Source organism: Molothrus aeneus, chromosome 9, assembly GCF_037042795.1.
Source record: "Molothrus aeneus isolate 106 chromosome 9, BPBGC_Maene_1.0, whole genome shotgun sequence".
Lineage (NCBI taxonomy): Eukaryota > Metazoa > Chordata > Aves > Passeriformes > Icteridae > Molothrus > Molothrus aeneus.
The window spans coordinates 22,393,282-22,414,103 of record NC_089654.1 but is presented as its reverse complement, the minus strand read 5'-3'; the positions used below and the strand labels follow the sequence as shown (position 1 = coordinate 22,414,103).

At 36.3% G+C, this 20,822-nt stretch overlaps 1 protein-coding gene across 1 annotated transcript in view; it reads right to left on the bottom strand.

Annotated features, from left to right (window-relative positions):
* The window catches only part of DENND1B (DENN domain containing 1B), a 143,343-nt gene that overhangs the window by 20,987 nt on the left and 101,534 nt on the right, over positions 1-20,822 (bottom strand). Inside the window, exons 13-15 of the mRNA XM_066555830.1 lie at positions 14,428-14,553; positions 6,420-6,521; positions 2,574-2,664 (exon numbers count right to left, since the gene is read on the bottom strand). Coding sequence (XP_066411927.1) covers positions 2,574-2,664; positions 6,420-6,521; positions 14,428-14,553 — 319 coding nt within the window. The remainder of the gene's footprint in view (positions 1-2,573; positions 2,665-6,419; positions 6,522-14,427; positions 14,554-20,822) is intronic.

Below are 20,822 nucleotides of genomic sequence, written 5' to 3'. Positions count from 1 at the left end.
CCTTAACTCTTTCTACAGCTGAGCTTTCTCTGTCACAACCTGACTTAAACAATTAATAGAAACAATAAATGGGATCAGAGCAAATGACCAAGTTTAATGTTCATCTAGTCATGTAGTGACTCTTCAGGGATGATAATCAGAAAACAGATACTTATCTACAGACAACCATGGTAACATTGCATTCCCTCAGCTAGAGCTGAACCTCCTGAAACCCTAGCAAAAAAAGTCTGAATCCTTAAAACAAATTACCATTACAAGGGAGTTTGAAATGTTGGGGGTTTTTTTCAGTTTTCCTTCTATTAGCACCAATGATATTAGACCAATAAAAAAAAAGGCTGCTGTGGTAAAATTAATGTAATTAAAATTAATTAACATATTCTACAAGAAAACTGAGTGTTAAATCAATCCATCACTATATTCTTGTATTGAAAAGCTCTTGAGAACTATACTTCTACAGAAAAAAAAATAAGAGAAAATAAAACTTCAATTATAAAAAGTGCAACTGTAATGAAGATGCCTCACAAGTTTATTTTCAGATGCAGATACAGAAATAAGTTTTGATCACTTTTTTCATTGTTTGTTTAAGGAAAATCATTAAAAAAAAGAAATTTAAGATTTATTCTTCAATTTTTTTTCTGGTTTAGTTAAACTTGCATATGTGGACAAATGCAAATTTAGAAAGAGATTACTTAAAGAAACACTTTCCATTTGAATTTGATTCAGTAGTTTTTAAATTATACTGTCTACACTAAGAATGTGTTCACCTGTCCTTTTAACAGCTTGGAGCTAACAGTAACTTTCTGTGACTTTTCTGAAATCTGGGTTTCACCTGTTTTTTTCAAACCCTGGGCTTCCTGCTGAAGCTGACAGGAGTTAAGTTTGCAAAGAGATCATAGTTCTATCCCATTAGCGTCACAAAATGTCACCTTCAATTGCACACATATTGTTAGCCCTGCACTTCATAACAATAATGAGACAGCAGTTATGTAAATACTGAGTATGTGCCCTAAGCAATTTGTCCACAGCCTGGCACTATCAGCTTGTCTGACTTGAAAAGCACACGGGCAGTGCAAGGCAGCCCAGCGCCGCCAGCAGAGCTGAGCGGTCCCTCCTGAACAGAGCCAGGTGAGACACAGTTCACAGCCTGCCAGAGCACAGCCAAGAAACAAGCTTTATCTAACTTCCACTGCAGTTTTATTGCAGCCTCCTGACCCCTAACTGCAGTCAGCAAACGAGCTCTGAATACTGACATCACTTATCTGAATAATGGATGCTCAAAGTCTCAAATCTGCTTGCAGGGTGGCATAACTTACCCTAAAATGGCAGGGAAGAAGTAAATCTCTGTAAAACTAACCACAATTTGATCAAGGAACAAAACCTCAAATTATGTGCTAGATCCTAGCAAAGACACAGAAGGCAGAAGAAGGCAGTGAAAATCTTGAACAAAAGAAATTATGCACTTTGAGAATAAAAAAGTTATTTTTTATGAGGTGCAGATGGCTCTGCAGCACTTGATAGTTTCTCTGTGGGAGCCAAATCCTCCCCTCAATGTGTCCCATTCAAGGACAGTCTTGCAAAGGAAGTCCATCCAAAGCTGCCATCTGCACCTCAGTGGAGTTGCTCAAATCACATAACCTCCATCTACTGAGGAAGCTTCTCCACAACTTTCAAGGTTGACCATAAAATAGTATTTGTACAGTCATGCATATATTGATCCCATCTTTTGATACCATCTCTTACACCTGGGCTGGTTTTGGCAGCAGTAGAGTGAGCAGCTGTGTGGTGCTGGGTTTAAAACATGACAATATGTAATATAACAATACACCTGTCCTAAATGTTTAACAGGAAACCATTCCATAATCCTGTAAAAATCAGCACTGCATTCAGGATGCACACCTCCACATGGGTTAGCTGATGTGAAAAGTGTTGTAACAATTATCAGTGAACACAACTGAGGCAAACATGAGGAATTACATTTTTGTTTACAAAGAAGATAAATTTCCATGTCCCTTCTCAGATCATATATAAAAGTAAAAAAAACTTCCACTTTTTTTAGAGTAACACATTCATTGTAGAAAGCAGGTTTCCCTTAACATTCAGGACATCACTGTCATTTCTACACTGCAGGTATAAGTAGATATGAAAAAATGAAGCATTTATGGAAAACATAATTATCTAGAAGTTAAGCAGTACAAATGTCAAAATTATTTTGAAAATTCAGTTTACACTGAATGCATCATATTTGTAAATACACAGTTAAAAATGTAAAAACTATAGTGATATCTCATCCTATACTGAAGTATAAATATTACTTTACAGGATTAAACACACATACCTAATATTACACACGTATCTAATATCACATATTTAATGCACTGGTGTAACTAGATACATAATGTATATGTGTATCCCAGCAGTGATTTGTTAAAGGCTAAAACCTTTCCAAGAATGAAGGGGAACAATAGAACAGTAAAAAGATCAATGACATCTAAGACTTACAAAACATCATGAGGACATCATGTCAAACAGTTCCCAAAGAAGTGCCAATGAGTACTCCCAAATTAATTCTGTACCTCCACAAAAGCCTCCTGCTGTGATTTCTTCTTCAAAAACATCAGAGAATCCTCTTCCTGCATTTAATTTTGATAGCCGACCATCAATAAACTGGAGGTGGAAAAAAAAGGGTCACATACACTACACTTTGTTGTCTCTTCTCTTGCTTCACAGTGTTAGAGTTTTAAATGTGTCCAGTATAATGCAATCTGTATGTTCAACACCATATATGCCTTAAGGATAATACACTGCTCTCTGATGGACTTCACATCTTTACACAGGAGCAGGTGTTTTCTTTATTTTTCTAATGGCAAGAAAAGAATTTATTTCCTTATTAATAGTAACTCTGGATTTTTTATCATAATCATATAAAGGTCACCAAGCCATTCCCTGGTCCTGCTGTGAAATCATGGGTGTTTTTAAGCACTAACCCTTATTTAGGTGCATCTACAGATGCATATTCCAACAGCTATCCTCATGTAGAGGTTTCAGCTGCAAGACCACATGAATTTGCAGCTACAAATAAGTGCACATACATAGGTGAAATGATCCAAATGTGTCAGAAAAAGTCAAAATTAGAAAATTAATGATTAAACCACTCAGAAGGGATGAATACATTCTTTTCAAGAATTACCAGGCTTCAAGGAAGTAGAACAAGCACATTCCTATAGATTTAAAATTCTTTCAAGCCCTCCCTTTTTGTTTTGGAAAGGCTAACTCAAGTCTGACAGATAAAGTGAGAAAGCAATTTTCCAATTATACACTACATCTTCTAGCAAGAATTATGAGTTATTCACTGGTACTAAACAGTACATAGGAATGAACCAGAATTAATTATTTGGCTGCATCATTTTTATGACTGATTATCCAAACAGTGTCAGTGACAATCTGATGCTTGCCAATGAACAGACTAATGACATGAAAAAAACAACTTTCTCAGAGTACAGAAATTCCAGAAGCAAGAATAAGGTAAGCATGAAGATATTTCTCTCTTCCTTGTCAAAATTCCTTCTTATTTTTTCATTTTACTCCAAGCTGGCCTTTTTCCAAATAGGCTGGTTCATGGTCAGACCACTGTGGGATCACTGGATTATTTCACAGTAAGAAAATGAGATAAGAGCACCTTTAGCTACTGCTGTGAAAAAAGCCCCCCAAAACCAGCAACCTCCACTCCCATCCTTTCCTTTGAACTGTACCACATTATCTCTTTGGGGAAAGTTATGAATTCATTCCATACTATAAACTAGCATAAGATTTATGAACATACTCATCATCTGCTAAAATCCTATCAACAGAAGGCTGAGACATTGACTGAACATGAGAGGGTCACACCAATTGAGTATTTAATGTAAATACTGACAAAGAGAACTGTTAGCAAAAAGATACTGGAGACATTATTTAAAAGAAATGATAAGTGTTAGTAGTGGTGGTAGTAGTAGTAGTTGGTACTTTTGAGTAATTTACTGTTAATGGTTGCACTTAAACTGCTACATGAAAAGAATAGCATGTGGAATTACACATAAAATTTATGGGTTTTCTCTTTCCATTTTTCAAACCCACACCCTTCAAACCTACAGACTGAAAAATCAGGGCCTGCTCTTCCAAGAAATATATTCACTTTGAGATCCAAAGAACCCTTGGATGACTACCTCTTTCAATGAAAAACTAGCAATTTTGTTACCCTTGGATTTTAAGGTGACTAAAGACATTATCCTCAACTGATTTTGAGTTCTAAAACCAAAAGAGAGACTACATATATTCAGAATATCCAAGTAATTTTATCAACTTTAAAACCAAAAGGTTTTTAGAAGCAAAGAAAACATCATAAATGTGATTTCCACAAAATAACAGCACATATCTCACAAAAGAGCTCAGGTCATAAAGATGGTAAATGAAATTAGAATTACTAACAATTTTCAAAGGCTTCTGATTTCTGCATCCATTAATTATTTTTCTAAGTAACACTTTCTAACATGTTAGGAAAAAAAATCCCAACAAACATTGCAGATTACCTTGCTGATACAAGTACACTATTTAAGGAGATAGTCTGGCATTAGGCTTCAGGCTAGTTCTAAGAATGAATTCATATTTTCCCTGGACACTCATGAGAACTATTTGACGCATTAGATATAATTATTAATTACTTATGTTTGCAGCTTGAGACAAAGGTTAGTTACCTTCCATGATAGCCAAACTAAAGGGACAAAGGAGGGATTTCATAGAACAGCACAAATAAAGCTCACTTGTCAATTATGGCAAAACGGGTGTATTTAAAGTACCAATTTTCTGCTTGGTCTAGGTTTAAGGCTGCCCCTAAGAACTATTTTCTATTAAAAGACTTTCAGAGCAGAGTAAAATACAGTTTGGTCTCTTTGAATACAAACAACTTTGAAAACAGCTCATTTGTGAGTGGGAAAAACTGGAGAAGATGCAGCTGGGCTGAGGATTAACTGAATAAGTAGGAGTAACCTTTGCAACAAGAACCAGAGGAATAAAAAAAAAACTACTACTACTATTAAACCACACACATCATCAAAATTGTTACTATTTCCTAATCCTCTATTAGTTCCTTCAATTGAAATAAAATTAAAACAAGCTATAAACAAATTGTAAACTGATTCTGTTTATTTGAACACATGAAAGTGTAATGGGTAAGTACAGAGCCAGCCCATTCATGGTAGCTGAAGGTCGTTTCAGTACTGCCAGTGTGATAATGTTTTAGAAACATTGCTTGTAAGCAGCTTTTTATTAAGAAAATTTCATGCTACCTTATTGCACAGAGTAAACCACACTTCAATCAGTTACTTCTTCCCATTTCAATCCAGTCAACCAGACTTCAAAAGGTTTCAGATTTCTTATTGCTTATTTTATACAACCACAGTAAAATTGAAGGAGCCCCATTTTGTGATCACGTTTTCAGGGGGCTTGTATAAAATACCATCCTCAGCCAAATCTTTACAAGAGACACTAACCTCTGATTAACACCAAATGCTTTTTAAAAATTAGAAGATTCTACATATAATAGACTTCCCTAATCTATCATGGTTGTTTATCTTCAAAGAAGTCCCCCTGATTATTTAAACATGAACTCTTGCGTATCAATTATTCCAGGCATTTGCAGACACATATATATTTTCATGAATCTTCTGATTCCATTCACATTTTCCTTGATTTTCATAAAAGTCCAATGATAAGTTTAACACCTTTTTCATGCAATGGGGTCAACTGATGAAAAGAGAGAAGAGTTACAGAATAAAATCAAAGAACAAAATCCATTTCAAAGACTGTAATGAAACTATAACTGAGCTGTGCCCAGATATTCAACAATTAGTCCTCTATTAACTCAAATTCTGCTTTAAGAGATCAGCTAGAATACTGTTCAGGCCACCCCTATAGCTCAGGTTTGTGAGATTCTCTGTGTGCATATTTCAAAAAGCCCAGCAAACAAAACTGCAGTTGCAGGATGAATCCAGTTTTTAAATTAAGACCAGTGAATTCCAATTTAAGTTAAGCACTCTGCTGTTCAGGCACTTTGGGCATGAACCAAGAGAGCTGAAAACGAAGTTCAACCATCAAGCTGGGAGATTCCTGATTTTTCTTGTTTAGTTGGGTTGCTGACTGGCTCTGAAGAGATGCTGCACTGGCTCTGCACCCTGGGGTTATTTTTTTGTTCAGTTTCACCACCACTCCTTTGAACTATAACTGCAGACATAAAAATACAACAAATCTGGGATGACTGTACCCAAAGTACTTGTATTTAGATTTCAGCCCAGACTTTTGTAGGTTGACAGAAAGGAAAATGTATTTTAACACAGATCTGTTTTAAGAGAAAATCCTTAAATATGGGCCATTTACACTCTTTATACCTGTTTAAACAGTTGAAGATTAACAGCTGTTTCCAGGAACTGCTTCGTTGTACTGGAACGATGCTTCACAAAACTATTCTCACAAAAAGTTATAGGCTCTCCCTAAAAAAACCAAACAGGAAAAGTTAGGATGGTGAGCGTACATATATACTGTAATTCAGTCCAAAAATATGTGTCTGCATCAAATTAATTATATATTTATTCTACCAAGACATGAGAAGATTGATAAATACATTGCTGATTTAACAGGAAATGATTGAAACACACATCTATTTTATTTTTACACAAAACAAAGGCTACAAACTGAAACATGGTAATGAAAAAGGTCTGAACATTAACACTTAAACAATAAAACATATTCTCCCACATGGGAAAAGTGCAGAACCCTTGGATGATGAAAGAAGATAAACAAGTATTCATTGAAAAGTCAGGCCTTGTTGCAAAAAAATGAAAACAACACTCATTGAAAGAAAGAGATGCTATTGAGAATCTTCATAAACAATCAAATTCTTCCCTCTGTTATTCCCTAATTTCATTTAAAATTTGCTGTTGTCAGTGTGCACAGAGCACTGGATGCTCCTCCACTGAGGAGCATTTCTCCAGTTTTGTTATTCTTGTCCATACTTTGTGATAGAAGCTGTCTGGCATAACTGGACAAGTAATTATGAAGTTTGTGTGGCAGTGAAGGTACACAATCAGATTTCACTGTAAAGCTGAAAGGCCTCTCACCCAAGTTTACAAAACCAAAATGATTACCAGGCTAGCAACAATTATCAAAGATCTCAAAGACACAAAACTTGGAATGCCACAGAGTGCCCCACCCAAATCTACCATTTGAAATTTTACTACCCAGAAGCTACATCTCCAGTGCAGTCCCACAACAGAATAAAAGATACCTCAGCCACTCAAGAAAGGCAGCTGCTACAATGATCTTCACAACAGCTCCAGCCACTTTAAAGACAAATTTAACGGCCATGATCACCCCAGCTTTGTGCTCCTAGCCCTGTTTAGCTCCAATGGTACATGGCACTCCTGCATTTGCCCATCATTCCAGCTGACTGCAGGGAGCTCCTTCCAGAGTGTCACCAAGCACTTTCTCCAGGAGACTTAGCTGAGTTTTCTGGAGCAGCTGTAAATAATTTTCAACTGTTCCTTACACCTTGTTTTTAAATGGCTCAAGTGTGACCTAAGGCAATGTTGCAGTAAAACCACTGTGATGTAATTTTAAAATCTATTCTTATACTATCAAAAACTTCCCTTTTCCCAAATCTTTCTTTTCGTTCCAACTCAGCAAAGTATTTAAGTACAACAACAAGTCTTGCATCCTTACTTCTTTATGGAAGCTCTGATTTTAAAAAAGTTCTCTCACTGGAAGAACTTGAGTCTTAGATTTGCACAATCACTGCCCCGTCCCAGGGTAGCTGAGTGCTCTGAAACACAAACCCAGCTCAGTACAATACACGGCACTGTGTTCATCAACTCTCCAGACGCATTCAAGTTATTCCCCCAACTCATCCCAAAATAGCTGATGAACATTGTACACATGCAGGGCATGCTGGATCTGCCAAACAGCCTGAAATATTCGTGGTACTTTAAATGGCACTGCCTTCCTGACCCACTTTGCATTAGATATTTATTCTTGAGCTCCTAAAGACTCTTGTCTTAAGAAGATGACCCCAAGCTACTTAGCAAATCAAAGTGCATCAAAACAAATGGAACAGTCACATGGTGGTATAAGACATAGTGCTCCTGAGGGCAGACTCTCTTCTCAGTTCTGTTGCTCTTCCAAGAAATTTCAAGGCAGCAAATTAAAAGAACTCCCTATATATACATACACACGCACACACACATATATCATATTTATTTAATTATTTGATGTTGTTACACAAAGGAAGCACTTCTGGAAATACAGAGGCTTTATAGGAGTGCAGCTCTGACTAGATGATGGCTCATGACACGCATTAAATTTAGGTATAAAGAGAGAAAATATTTTCAAAATAAACTATTTAATAAAATAAAAACTAAGCTATGCTTCCCTGTGCCAGTCTCCCAGTTCTCCTGGGATAGATGAAAAAGGAGAGGTTATCTCCCTACAGGAGAGAAAACAGGCATGCTGGCTCTGCCCTTTCACACCAGCCAGGGAAAAGAGAGCAGCCAGCTAGTTCTCCTGATGGCACTACTTGTGGTGGAGCCTTCTAAGAGAACACCAGGAAACGATAGTTCAACACTCCTTTTTAGTGCATGGCTGTAATGTTTTCCCAAATACTTTCCTTTAGTCACTGAATGTTTCAGATACCTAGTAAGAATGCATGCACTGGTGCATCTGTTCCCTTATCAGTACAGCTCAGACACAGAACAACCAAAGCTATTTCTTTGTTGAAAATTCATTTAATTCTATAAGGAGTTCACATCCAAAGGTCATACATATTATTTCAACGTGCTGACTGTGAGACTAATTTAAAAATTTGAGTAGGTTTAAAGCTCCTACCTGTTCAGCACATGAAAATGAGAAAATCTGTTGAAACCTGCAGAAATTCCACATGGAAGCTTTCTCAGGGTATCTGTGGTAACTTTAATGAAATTGCATTAAATAACACAATTAACTCCTAGCTCTTTTATTTGTTCAAGGTTCTCACCAACAAAATTGTTTTCCAAATCTTCAAGATTGTTACTGCAAACACAAAGTCTTTTGAAGTGCTATTTAACAAGTGAATTATTGAATTACTATAAACAAAACCAGCTCTCAATGTTTTCATACATAAAGCTTGTACCATTCCTGTTTCAGCAAATACAGCTGACTACCTTTAGAAAGAGAGTTTTGGAGGAATGCTGCACTGATATTTAACTGCTCAGCCATCAGCTGGCCCCTGTTGTATTGATCTACAATGTACTTTCAAAACAAGTTCGATCTAAGCCCAGTGGGGATTCTGTACTGAAAAGTAGACAGCTAATACTCACACCAAACAATCTATGCCCAAACATGATATCTGTCCTTCTAACAACAGTTGCTATAGAATTTTCTTCCCCTTTCATAGCTTGCCACACACAGCAGGAATTTCTGAGTCTAAGCTACATTCACATTTTAAGCAAGCTATTTATATAGACCTCAATGGAACATGAAAACTGAGCTAAACCAGTGTGATCATTTTAAAGGAATGAAAACCCCTAGATTAGAAGGTGTGTTTGTGCTTTCTAAATCTAGTGGTATTTAACTTGAACAAGAAGTAAAAATACTTTTTTATTGCAGAAAACATTGCCTCACTCTAGCATGACTCATCCCAACTATTAATTCTACAGTAACAATTAATATAATTTCATTTTGATATTAAAATTCCTCTTCTTAAAAATTTCTGTCAGAACATTCAGACATAATGGCCGAGGGGTAACTGAGCATGTGCTGTGATTCTTCTCAGGAAGGTACCATTTACAAACAAATTTTTCCAAAATTTGTAAATTTCTTGCAATCAGCCAAAAAACCCAACAAGATTCAGGTACACTGATATTTCTTATTTTAGGTATAGTTAAACTATACCTAAAACCAACTCCTATTAGCACAGTATCTACATTCAAAAAAGGACCAATAACAGTCCTTGACACAAAAAAAAAATTATGGTTTTCAGCATGTAAAATAGAATTCTTATAGAAATCAAATAACAAAGGGTGGTTCTGGATTTAAACACCAATGATGTTCTGCCATTTCATTACTGTATGCTGCTGTACTTTTTCTATCTAACTCTTGGGGGAAAAGGTAAACAAGTCAATCCCCCATTGCAAGAGATATTTGCAATTTTGAAACTCAATTATAATCATTTACTATCTCCTCACCCTCAAATAATTCAAGTGCATTCTGAATCTCAATTTTTTTTCCAATATAAATTTTATTTATTTTCTTATATTATTCTGATTCATTGTAATTGAATACAACATCTGTTGGACAGCTGATGTCACTGCTTGTCAGTACTGGCCCAAAGCATCCAGTTAACAATCAATTAAAGAGAGGTCTGACAGGCTGTGCCATCTTCACCATGAAGGTAATCCTGGTTATCCTATTCCCCCCCTGAACTCCTACTGCTGAGCATTCCAGAGTAAGCCAGCAGCCTTTGCTCTTCATTTCATTTCTGATGAGTGATGTTACAGCCATCACAACTTGAAACCAAGCTGTTCTGGGTTTATTTCTTTTAACATCCAGAGCTTCAAGGCCTTTATCCCCAAAAGAAGGGAAATTATTCTCTATCATTCAAATATCATTATATTCAATCTTTTTCTACTCCTTCTCTGTTCTCTTATCTACCACTCCCTCTCCAGACATAGACTGGGACAGACAATAGAATTCTTTTAAAGAATTCTTTATGTCACATATTATTTTATTAACTGACCATATTGCATATGATTAATGAAAAACATGTACTAGCTTTTGCCTTCATCTGCCCATGGACATGCAGGAAGAACGTGTAAAGTAAAATAGCTGAGAAAAACACAACATCACACAACCCTGATAACAAAATGACACAAACTTCACAACTGCCCTATTTGTGTCTCTGTCCCACCTATGCCCTCAATTCTGAAACATGGAACATGCAGCATTATCCAGGAGAAATCCCCAAAAGCTGGACTACTCAAAGAAATTAGGAGCAACACGAGGTTCAAGGCCAAGTTGTGAGCACTCAAAGTAAACAATGTCTCAAAATGGATTGCAGTCCTTATGTGAAGGAGACCATATACAAAACTATTATAATTCACCATTCCATTGATAATACTTTTTTCTGGATTATTTTTAGGTCATTTACCAAATGACACTAAAGAAATTTTTTCAATCATCCCCACAAACCACGTGTGAGATGGATTCCTTTTGGATTAAACTAAAGCAGAGTTCCAGCTAGTCATGGGTATTCAGCATTCAACACCAGACTAGAACCAGAACCCCAGTGAAGGCAGAAATGCACACTGTGTGAATGTCAGGTCCTTAGCACTAGCTGGGCTGCTTTGCTCTACAGATCCACTCCTATTACACAATATTTGCTAATGTAAAGTGTAGCATATTAAAAAGTACTCTTAACAGTTATATCAATGTGACAGGTTAATTTAGTAATGATTAAATCAGAAAAACCAGCTATTTCTTCTTTTCTTTTACTGGATTAAGTGTTTCATTATCATTTAATATGCACAAAAAATTATTATAAACTTTCCCTATTACATGTCATATTTCCTGTCTGTATTGGAGTAGTCAGATTTTCCATATGGTCCTTTGGAGGCCCACGAACTCTCTGCAAGACCCCTGAAGATTCCCATTTTGCCTTTCACCAATCATTTTTTTCAATAATTGCTAGACGTTTGTCCAAGACATATTGCTATACCAGGGAGAATCTGTCCTGTGCTGCAAACAAACAGTTGCACAGAATGAGTGTTCAGTGTGATGAACAGCGTTTGGAGTGAAGTGTTGGATGAGTACAGACACTATTAAAGCTGTTCTTTACTCAAAGTGAATATTAATGACAGTTGTTTCATGTTTCAAGTTGAAATCATACAGGACACACTGTTGCAAGGAAAATAGTTCACTTAGACATGTTTTTCAACTTTCAAGCAATTGATAACTGTCCAAATACATTATTTTATTTTTCACCAGGAGGTTTGTGATCCTCAGAAATGTACTCCAAAACACCTCAGATCTTGATTTTGAAAATATAAGTTTATTTATAGCAAAAGTATTTCAAATATATATGGAAAATATTTTTATTTAAGTGTTATCCCTACAAACTTTCTACATAAATACTACTTGAGTTCCTGAAAGAATGTAAATTAAGTCTGTAGCTGTGGTTTAAATTACCTTATTAGACCTGGCACCACAGATTCCAAAACAAAGGGAAATATTTTCTTTGCAATAGCAGTTATCAAGATTTGACACTCTTGACAAATATTCCTAATACAGCCAAATGTGATTTGATTTTTTTCAGCTTTCCAATTCACAATGGAAGAGGCAAATTCAGAATGAGCTGATTAATCATACAAAATCTTCTTAATTTCTACTAATCCAGAGTGAATTAAACTTTTCTTTCACAAAAATTCTGTGAAGTACTGAATTAGTTAAGATTATGTGAATGCTGCTCAAAATAACAGTTACAAGGGGGCTTTATTTATTTTTAAATATGCTTTGTCTTTGAACAACTTGATATCAATCCAAGATATGCTAGTATTTGCCAGCAGACTTCTGCCTGCTAAGATATTTTGAAATAACTTGTCTTTAAGAAAAAAAATCAGGCCACAATGGTTTCATAAATATCTTTCTTATATGCAATCAGTGGAACCAAACCCAGATAAATGTGCAAAAGAAAATAATGCAGAAAGAAAGACTTCAAAGGTCATTTTGACAAATGTTTGCCAGCTGAAATGATGCACAGTGCACTGTTTCCAATACAGTGCAAATGTAGATCTCAGATATGCCAACAGCTAAACTGAAATAAAATGGGAATCAGTTAAAAGGAGAGCTCACTTCAAAAGAGATGCTAACCAGGTTGCTAAAAAACTTGCACACTCAGTTCCACATTTACCAAAACAAAGGACTGACAGAAGCTTATTTCTGGTCAGACTAGAGCTAAGGACATAAGCAGACTGACATCCTTCTGTTTGCACATATCCTAAGTGTCCAAAAGACACTTTTTGACTGAACAGCTCTTACTGCAAGCTGCCATGAGTTGGCATGGACTAGTGTCCTCACCTTAAGACTAAGGAGAGAACTACATTCAGGTGATGGCAGAATGGAAAAAAGGTTAACTATCTGTGTTGTTGAAATGATTTGTTTTACTGAAACAAGCAGTGTTGAAATCCAGTGATTTCTAAAACAGGTGCAGCCCTTTCTGTATGAAATGCAAATGGGATTTCCATATTGTAAGAGAGCTGCTAAACACCAACCCATGAACTAAAGGTGTACATGACTGCATGTCTGCACAGGTTACCTGCCCTCTCACAACAGTGGCTCTCAGAGGCACAGCTTTGCAGCTGCTCTGCAAAATGCCCACGGCACAAAAGACTGCCTGGAAGAGAACCACTTGGGGAGAAGGAAAACCCAAGGGCCAAACTCTATTTTAAAGATCCCCCCAGTAAAGCCCTCTTCTGGAATTAATAACTGTCCTATCCTTTCCATCAAGGAATACCATAGCTCCTCAGAGTGCTCTTACCTCCAAACAAATACCCACCCATGCTCCACACACCTACCAGCTTTACTAACTTGACTCCTCAAGTGAGGATGATTTTCTCCTGTCAAATTGGAATTTATCTGAATCCATCAGACAACCAAACATCTGATCCTCAGAATTCGATTCACTCAATGTCATCTCAGTGCATTTGATCAAAGCAACCACTACCAGTAGTTTGCAAGAAAAATAATCTGGACTGATGGATGAAATTAATCTCTAAGATTTTTCTGATTAATTATCTCCGACTCAATATGTGTCATCTCATTATTTAGAAATTATGAAAGCTCATAAAACATTAATCAACTGAATACCAGCAAAATGTGAAAAATACAAATTCTGAGGTTCTGATGAGATGAAACGGGTTTTCATTTCTCCTGTCTTCCAAGTGTAATCAAGGTAAGTATATAATAGAGAGATACATGGTTTGGCTCATATGTGGCTTCTGCCAGGAAAGAAGCTTCTGCCCTCCAGCACAGCAAAACCTTTGGAAAACCGATGGAGTCTGAAAGGCACAGCCCCTTCAGTTCTTCACCACATTAAGCCATGTGAGCTCTGTGTGAGCAGCTTCACTAATAAAATCTGATTTTATACTTAAGAAAGAACAAAATTGATACAAATAAGAAAATATCTGACTTTGGATGAGTATTTTCAGCTCAATTCACTGTCGAGAGATGGTGGTATCTTCCAATTCCTTAGCACAGACTGAGATTTAAAACAGACTACTCCAGACCAGCATAAAACATTTCACATTTTCCTTGAAAGAATGAGACCCTGCTCTTATAAATTCAAGGAAAAAAGCAACAGGGCAGCCATCTTACTGGTTTGTATCTCAGTGCATCTCTGTAGGATCCGAAGAGCGCTGCCTGTGCCCGAAGGAAGGCCTTGGCCACTCCGTCGCCCGTAGCTGTCGACTGCTTTTTCAGTTTATTTTTCAAGGCCGAGACCTGCGTGACAGAGTGGAACAGTTAAATTAACACCTCAGAAATTGGTACAGCGAGGTATGAACCCAATCAGCAGGCAAACCATGGTGTCTATAGGTCAGCCAAAAATTCATCCTCCTCCTTGATAGCTTATCTTTTTAACTGCAAGGAGCACCTGCTGGCCTGTTAATTGAAATGAAGGCAGGGGATGATGGTAGAGTGCTAATGCAGATTGGTTTATGCTCTCTTTTTTTTTCCCAAGGCCTCTTGACATAAATAAGCTTAATTATTTTACAGTAAAATGCATGTGAGTCACTTCATTGCAGATTTTTGTTCCAGCATAATATGTATTTGCTTGCTTGAATGTAGACAGTTGGATCTGTTTTACTTAAGCTATGAAGGCTTATTTTTAAGGACTCTTAATGGTCACTTACTAGTCAGTGCCAAGGAGTATCTCTTATTTTAGGTCAAATTCCTATCTTATATCATTTACCATGCAACATGGGAGTACCTGCTACCAGACAAATAGTTGAGAAAAGTTTTTTGTAAATTCAGTGTAACATTGCCTACAGAATTGTCCTTGAAGATAAATGTGAAAGGGAAGGAAAAAAACCCAGTAATTAGGAAGTGCCTGCAGTTTAGAAGAAAAAAAGACCATTCTGATTATAGTGCTTGACTTTTTAAAGGAGGTTTCTGTTTTTTACTTGGCAAATAACAACCACTGGTTAGACAGAATTAGAGAAAAAGAAAAAAAGAAAGGGGGGAAGTTTTAATTTAAGTGACTGCTACTTCAACATATTTTGGAGGAAAATCATATAATTCTGGAATTATTACAAGATATGTGGAATTATACACAGATACAGTCTATACTCTCCTAATTTCCATCATGAGGGACACCTGGAAAATAAGTCAACTCTACTTACATAGAATACACATTTCTACATCCCTTTGTATTGCCATGTCCCCAACAGAGCATTATTTAAGTCTGTAAATGAAGTAACATTCTGAGTTACTATTTAAAAGAAATATTATAAATACAAGTTTATCACCAAAACAGCTTTCATTCTTTTGGAAATATATGCAAGAATGAGCATCTTTTTGTTTCTTTATGCAAGCAGTCCTGACTGCTCTTGTAGATGATGATTGTAATTGAAGTGTCAACCTAATTAACAACTAAACTTTGAATAATGCTAATGAGAACTGAACATGGCATCAGAGAAAAGACCAGCTCTACAGGTGATAAACCTTCACAGTAGTGACATTTTCCAGTGTAAAGTCACAGTTACTGTGATCTGATCAAAGAGAGAGACCCCCATTGGGTCCAATTATAACTATAGTTTGGAAAAAAAAATTATTGAGTTATGATGTTCATAATCTATGCAGAAAGGCCTTTACAGTATAGGTCTTTTCCCCATAGCTGTGATCTTTTCAATTTATATCCAAGCTCCACAGATCTAGATAAAAGTTTTGAGCCTGATTCGTTTAGCCCATGGAAAGCACACACCAAGGCTCACTTACGTTCTTGCCTTACACCTCAAAAGGAAAAAAAAAAGTACAAGTCCAAGCACAAAAACCGGTTAAGAAGTTCAAGGTTGAAAAAATAAATGCATGTCGTGGATTTGTGGTTTGATTTTTTTCTTTTGTTCTGTATTGTACAATTATTTTACAGTTGTAAAAAATAAGACTTCATTGCGGGGAAAATAAATGCATACAAGGAAGACCTGCCTATAGACAGTAGCACAATTTGACTAAAATAAAAGCAATACCATTAATTCAACAAGAACTGTCACCGCTAAAATTTTGTCTCTGTCAAGACAGGCAAAGCATCTTCTCAATGTAAGGGAAGGAAAAGCATCTTCTAAATGTAAGGGAGGGAAAACGTAAAAAAAATCTCTAGACTCTTTTAAATCTACATTCTTCTAAATTGTACCTTCTGATTCTGGGGAAATTATGGCAGATGATAGGACAGGTTAAGAGAAGAGGGAGGGTAAAGATAATGCAGAGCAGAGGGATTACACAACCAAATGAGGAACATGAATGAACAAGGTATTTTCTAATTTTCTCAGTTCAGGCAGACCCTAAGCACCCTACTGCAAATTTGATTAACAGGATGCTTTAGGCAAAAAATGTGCTAAAAAGAACAGCAGAAAACAACCAATCTCCTGCTCTGCTAGTGTGTTATTAGCTCAGCATTATTAAGACCCTCCAATGGCTGGCAGTTTGCAGGCAGGCACCCTAGACAAATACACAACTTTCTGTGCTGTCCTGGAGAGAGTTTGAGCCTCAGAAAGGCAATGCCAGTATTCAAAGAAAGCTCCTCCAACTCCTGCTTCTCTCAGGGGGCAATGCTTAAAGGCAAGAAGAGCTCCATCAGATTATTCTGCAGAAGAACGAGGAGCGTGGTGCTCTCAAGAAGAAGTCTGCAGAGATCATGGGAGCCACAGCTGTGTGTGAGCACAGCCCTGATGTGCCTGCTGTCCCCAGCAGGATCCTGGCTGGAGACCTCAAAGTGCCCCTGGGACCTGCCATGGCATCCTCCAAGCTGAGGCCAGTGAACACACAAGAACAGGACCGTGCTTAGTCAGGGCTCAGCCCAGGCACACTTGGGTAGGCTGATGGCAAATTCTCCCAGTTCCACATGTGAATCAAAGTCAGAGTGACAATGCAGTTCCTACAGCCAGGATAGCAGGCACAGGTAAGAGACAGGGTGCACTGATCTCCTTGGAAGGACCTGGTACACAGCAGGATTGTGATTGCTTACATCCATGCACCTCAAACCAAGGAAATGTGAGACCCCTTTGGGTGACATCATTAATAGCACTTGAAATTATTTTAAAATTATACTATTCTGACACCAACCAAAAAACAGGAAGCAGCATCTGTATCAAAATCTTTTCTTCATTTATATTTCATATTTTATATTTTAGCCCATTTACCTAACAATGATTAAGAACGCTAAACCTTTTTTCTTTTGTATCTCTCTTGCAGAAGTAGCCTTTTACATAGTTAAAAAATAAAGAACTGCAAGAAACAAACTGCAGGGGTTAGAATGCTGTTAGAATTTATTCCTGAAAGACACCAGTGATCCGCTGCAGAAATTGTATTATTAATTTACACTAGAAGCAAACTGTTTTTATCTTCTCCTAGCAACAGTTTCTCATAGGAAGGTGACTTCGTTGGACTGCTAAACTGCCAGTGAAGAGCAATCAGAACTTCAGAAAGGTCTAAATCAATACAATAGTTTTTCAAAGATACAAATGAGACTGATGTGCAATTAAGTGTATCTAAAATGCAGAAACACACTGTGTTGGTCATAGAAGCAAAAAGTAGAATTTATTTAAATGGTTACCCATACATCCTTTCTAGGTCTCCTAAAATCTAAATATCTGACAGACAGAAAACATGACTAATACCTCTTCAATATCCATGTGAATAGAAGAATTATATATAAATTTAAACACATACAGAAGAATAATTTTGTATTTGTTTGTTATCTGAGAAATACAGAACCATACACTGGAGTTCTGAAGGACTATTAGATCTCTGGAAAAATATATCCAGTTATTTCTCTGGTATTAGCAACACTTCTTATGTTTTAAAGTACTTTTTGCTGTTCTCCATCAGATGATACCACTACAAAAGTAAGTAGAAGGTCACTCTCAAAAACAAGAAAGTAAGAGAAGATCACAGAGAAAAGGAACAAAACAAACCAGAGTCTGATATTTAAATCACCATTTCTAGTTAAAGGGGGTCTGTGTGTATTTGAATATTATCTATACACAGAGGATTAGGCATCTCAGGGAGACCTCCAGCATTTAATAAAAATTTCCTCATTTAGACAAAAACAGCTACTTAAATGCAAATGTTTTCAAAACTAGCTGTACTTTTCAATCTCATATGCTAGCTTCTAAAACTCTATCAAGGTTCAATAGAATCTCAACTCTAAGTTCACAATAAATAGTCATTTCATAACACTGCAAGCACTGCTGACTGCGGAGTTTCTAAATATATTTTTGTATACTTTCTGATGGAAAAAACCATCATAAATTATGCTATTTATATTTTGAAAAAAAATCTTTTTTAATTGCACTGTTATACTTTGACTTTAATTTCTTTGTAATACCATTAATCATTGTATTTTACAAAATAATTTGCACTCCCAGTAATCGCTGCATAAAGTAACCAATTTTTTACATGAATTACAGCATAATTGTCAAATGCTACTTTTAGAACAGTAATGTTCATATGCCAAATTTACGGTGTTATAATCCTCTAAATTTAGGAATCTCAAAACTAAATCTCTGAAGTCCAGTTTACATTCTGTACTGCATCACAGTGTGTAGGTACCAGGCAGTACAAACACTGCACATCTTTTAACAGCTCTGTGGCTTTTGCAGTTGACAATATTTAACCACCACAGAAGAAACTAAAAGACTATAAAGTCTGTTGTCTTCTGAAGATCATATTTATAAAAGTTCTGCTCAGTCTATGATTTCAAGTCATTGAGATTTGGTTGCTAGAAGTGATGCTGTCAATTCTGCAAGCTGTTTAGGAAAGTGCTCACATCTGAGCAAAGGAGAAGTCTTTATGTCAGAGTTAAGTGCAAGCAGGTATTGCAGGGTCAGGCCCGAAATTTTTAAATTTCAGTCTATGGTCACGTATGTTCTTCTAAGTGCCGTATATTATTAAAGTGGTGATCTCAGTATTATTATATTAGGAAATTTACTCCCAGAGAAGTAGCTCCTTACTTTCTTTTTTTTTTTTAATTAAAAAATAATAGACAAATTCAGAGTGAAATGATGAAATTTAAAAACAAGCTTTCTTGTCAGAAGAGTGAAAAAAGAGGGGCTTTCCCCCTTCCAAGAAAACAAAGGATTCCTGAAAGTCTTGCCCTGATTTATTCTTCCAATTTTAAATACCTTAGGAGTAGCGGAACTGCTACTGGCATGGTAGTATTTCTAACAGTCAATAAATCTAAAATATTATGTGTGAATATTGGAATGAAGCCATTAAGAAGATTACAGCATGCAACGCAGCAGAGGGTCCTCATGAAAAAAGGACTGGTAATTCAGGACAACTGTGACCACTGACCTTTGAACAGTCAAGACCACTGGTCAGTCTGACAGAATAATAGAGTTCACATGCATGGAAAGTCATCTAGCCTGTACCTATAATTTAAATGCTTAGGTAAATGATTTAAAAATGCCTTTAAATCTCAGTTAATTTATTATACAGTTTATTAGACAACGCCATAGAATAACGTTTCTTTCAATCTTAAATTTATCCTGAAAAAATTCACGATCAGAGCGTATATACAAGGGTAAACCATTAAATACCTATGCTGTGAGGACATCATCAGGCTTACTGATCAAGAAAATAATTACTCTGTTCCCTCTGGACACAAGAAACAGTTTTAGAAAACTTGGAAAATACTGCATTTCTTTTGTTAGGCTGTTAACCAACCTGGAATCAATTTTTGAAAGGGACAGTAAGACTATAACTTCTTTTATATTTTCAGTTCTTCATTCTATTTTAATGCCTTTCAGAGGTACTCATTATATTTTTTCATCAGAAGTTTTACTACTTTTGTATGTATGCTTACGAGGCTTTTTTATATAAGTCAAAATGCTTCACACATGTATCTTTGACATTCCCTTTAATGTTTTAAGCCTGACTTACCATTTTGACTCTACACTCCCGTGCCTTATACTTTTCCCCAAGATGTCAGCAGCTGCTCTGCCCCTCATGAATGCAAAAGGAGGACAAGCATTTTGTCACCTTATGAACCAAACACAGCCCTGTGCCTTTTGTTTCCAGGTTTTCCAACTATAATTGTATATGCATTCCACCAAAATGTTTAATTAAAGTGCCTTACAGATTGAAAAGAAGTAAGAGATGGGATTATTCAAATTAAAAGCTTCAGTATAAAATCCTCAAGTTCTGCAAGTAAATTTTGCATAGAAACTGGCTTTTTTTGTTTTATGTTAGATATGGAAAAAATATTTTAAGTCTAGTCTGTACACTTGGATAACCTACATTAAGATTTGCAGTAATAACATGCATATATTCTGGGAGAAAATAAACTTCTAGAAGTAGGAAGATCTGTATCCCTATTTCCTTCATTCTAGCCTGCTTATTTAGAGATCATTTTGATATGCACCTGTAAAACACATGACAAGTGCCTCTTATTGCACAAAGATCCATTTTGGCTGTTCAAAGGACCTCCAGCTGTAACTCCAGTATCTCATGGAATATGATGCCTAATTCTCCATTCCACATCCAGCTATTATTTA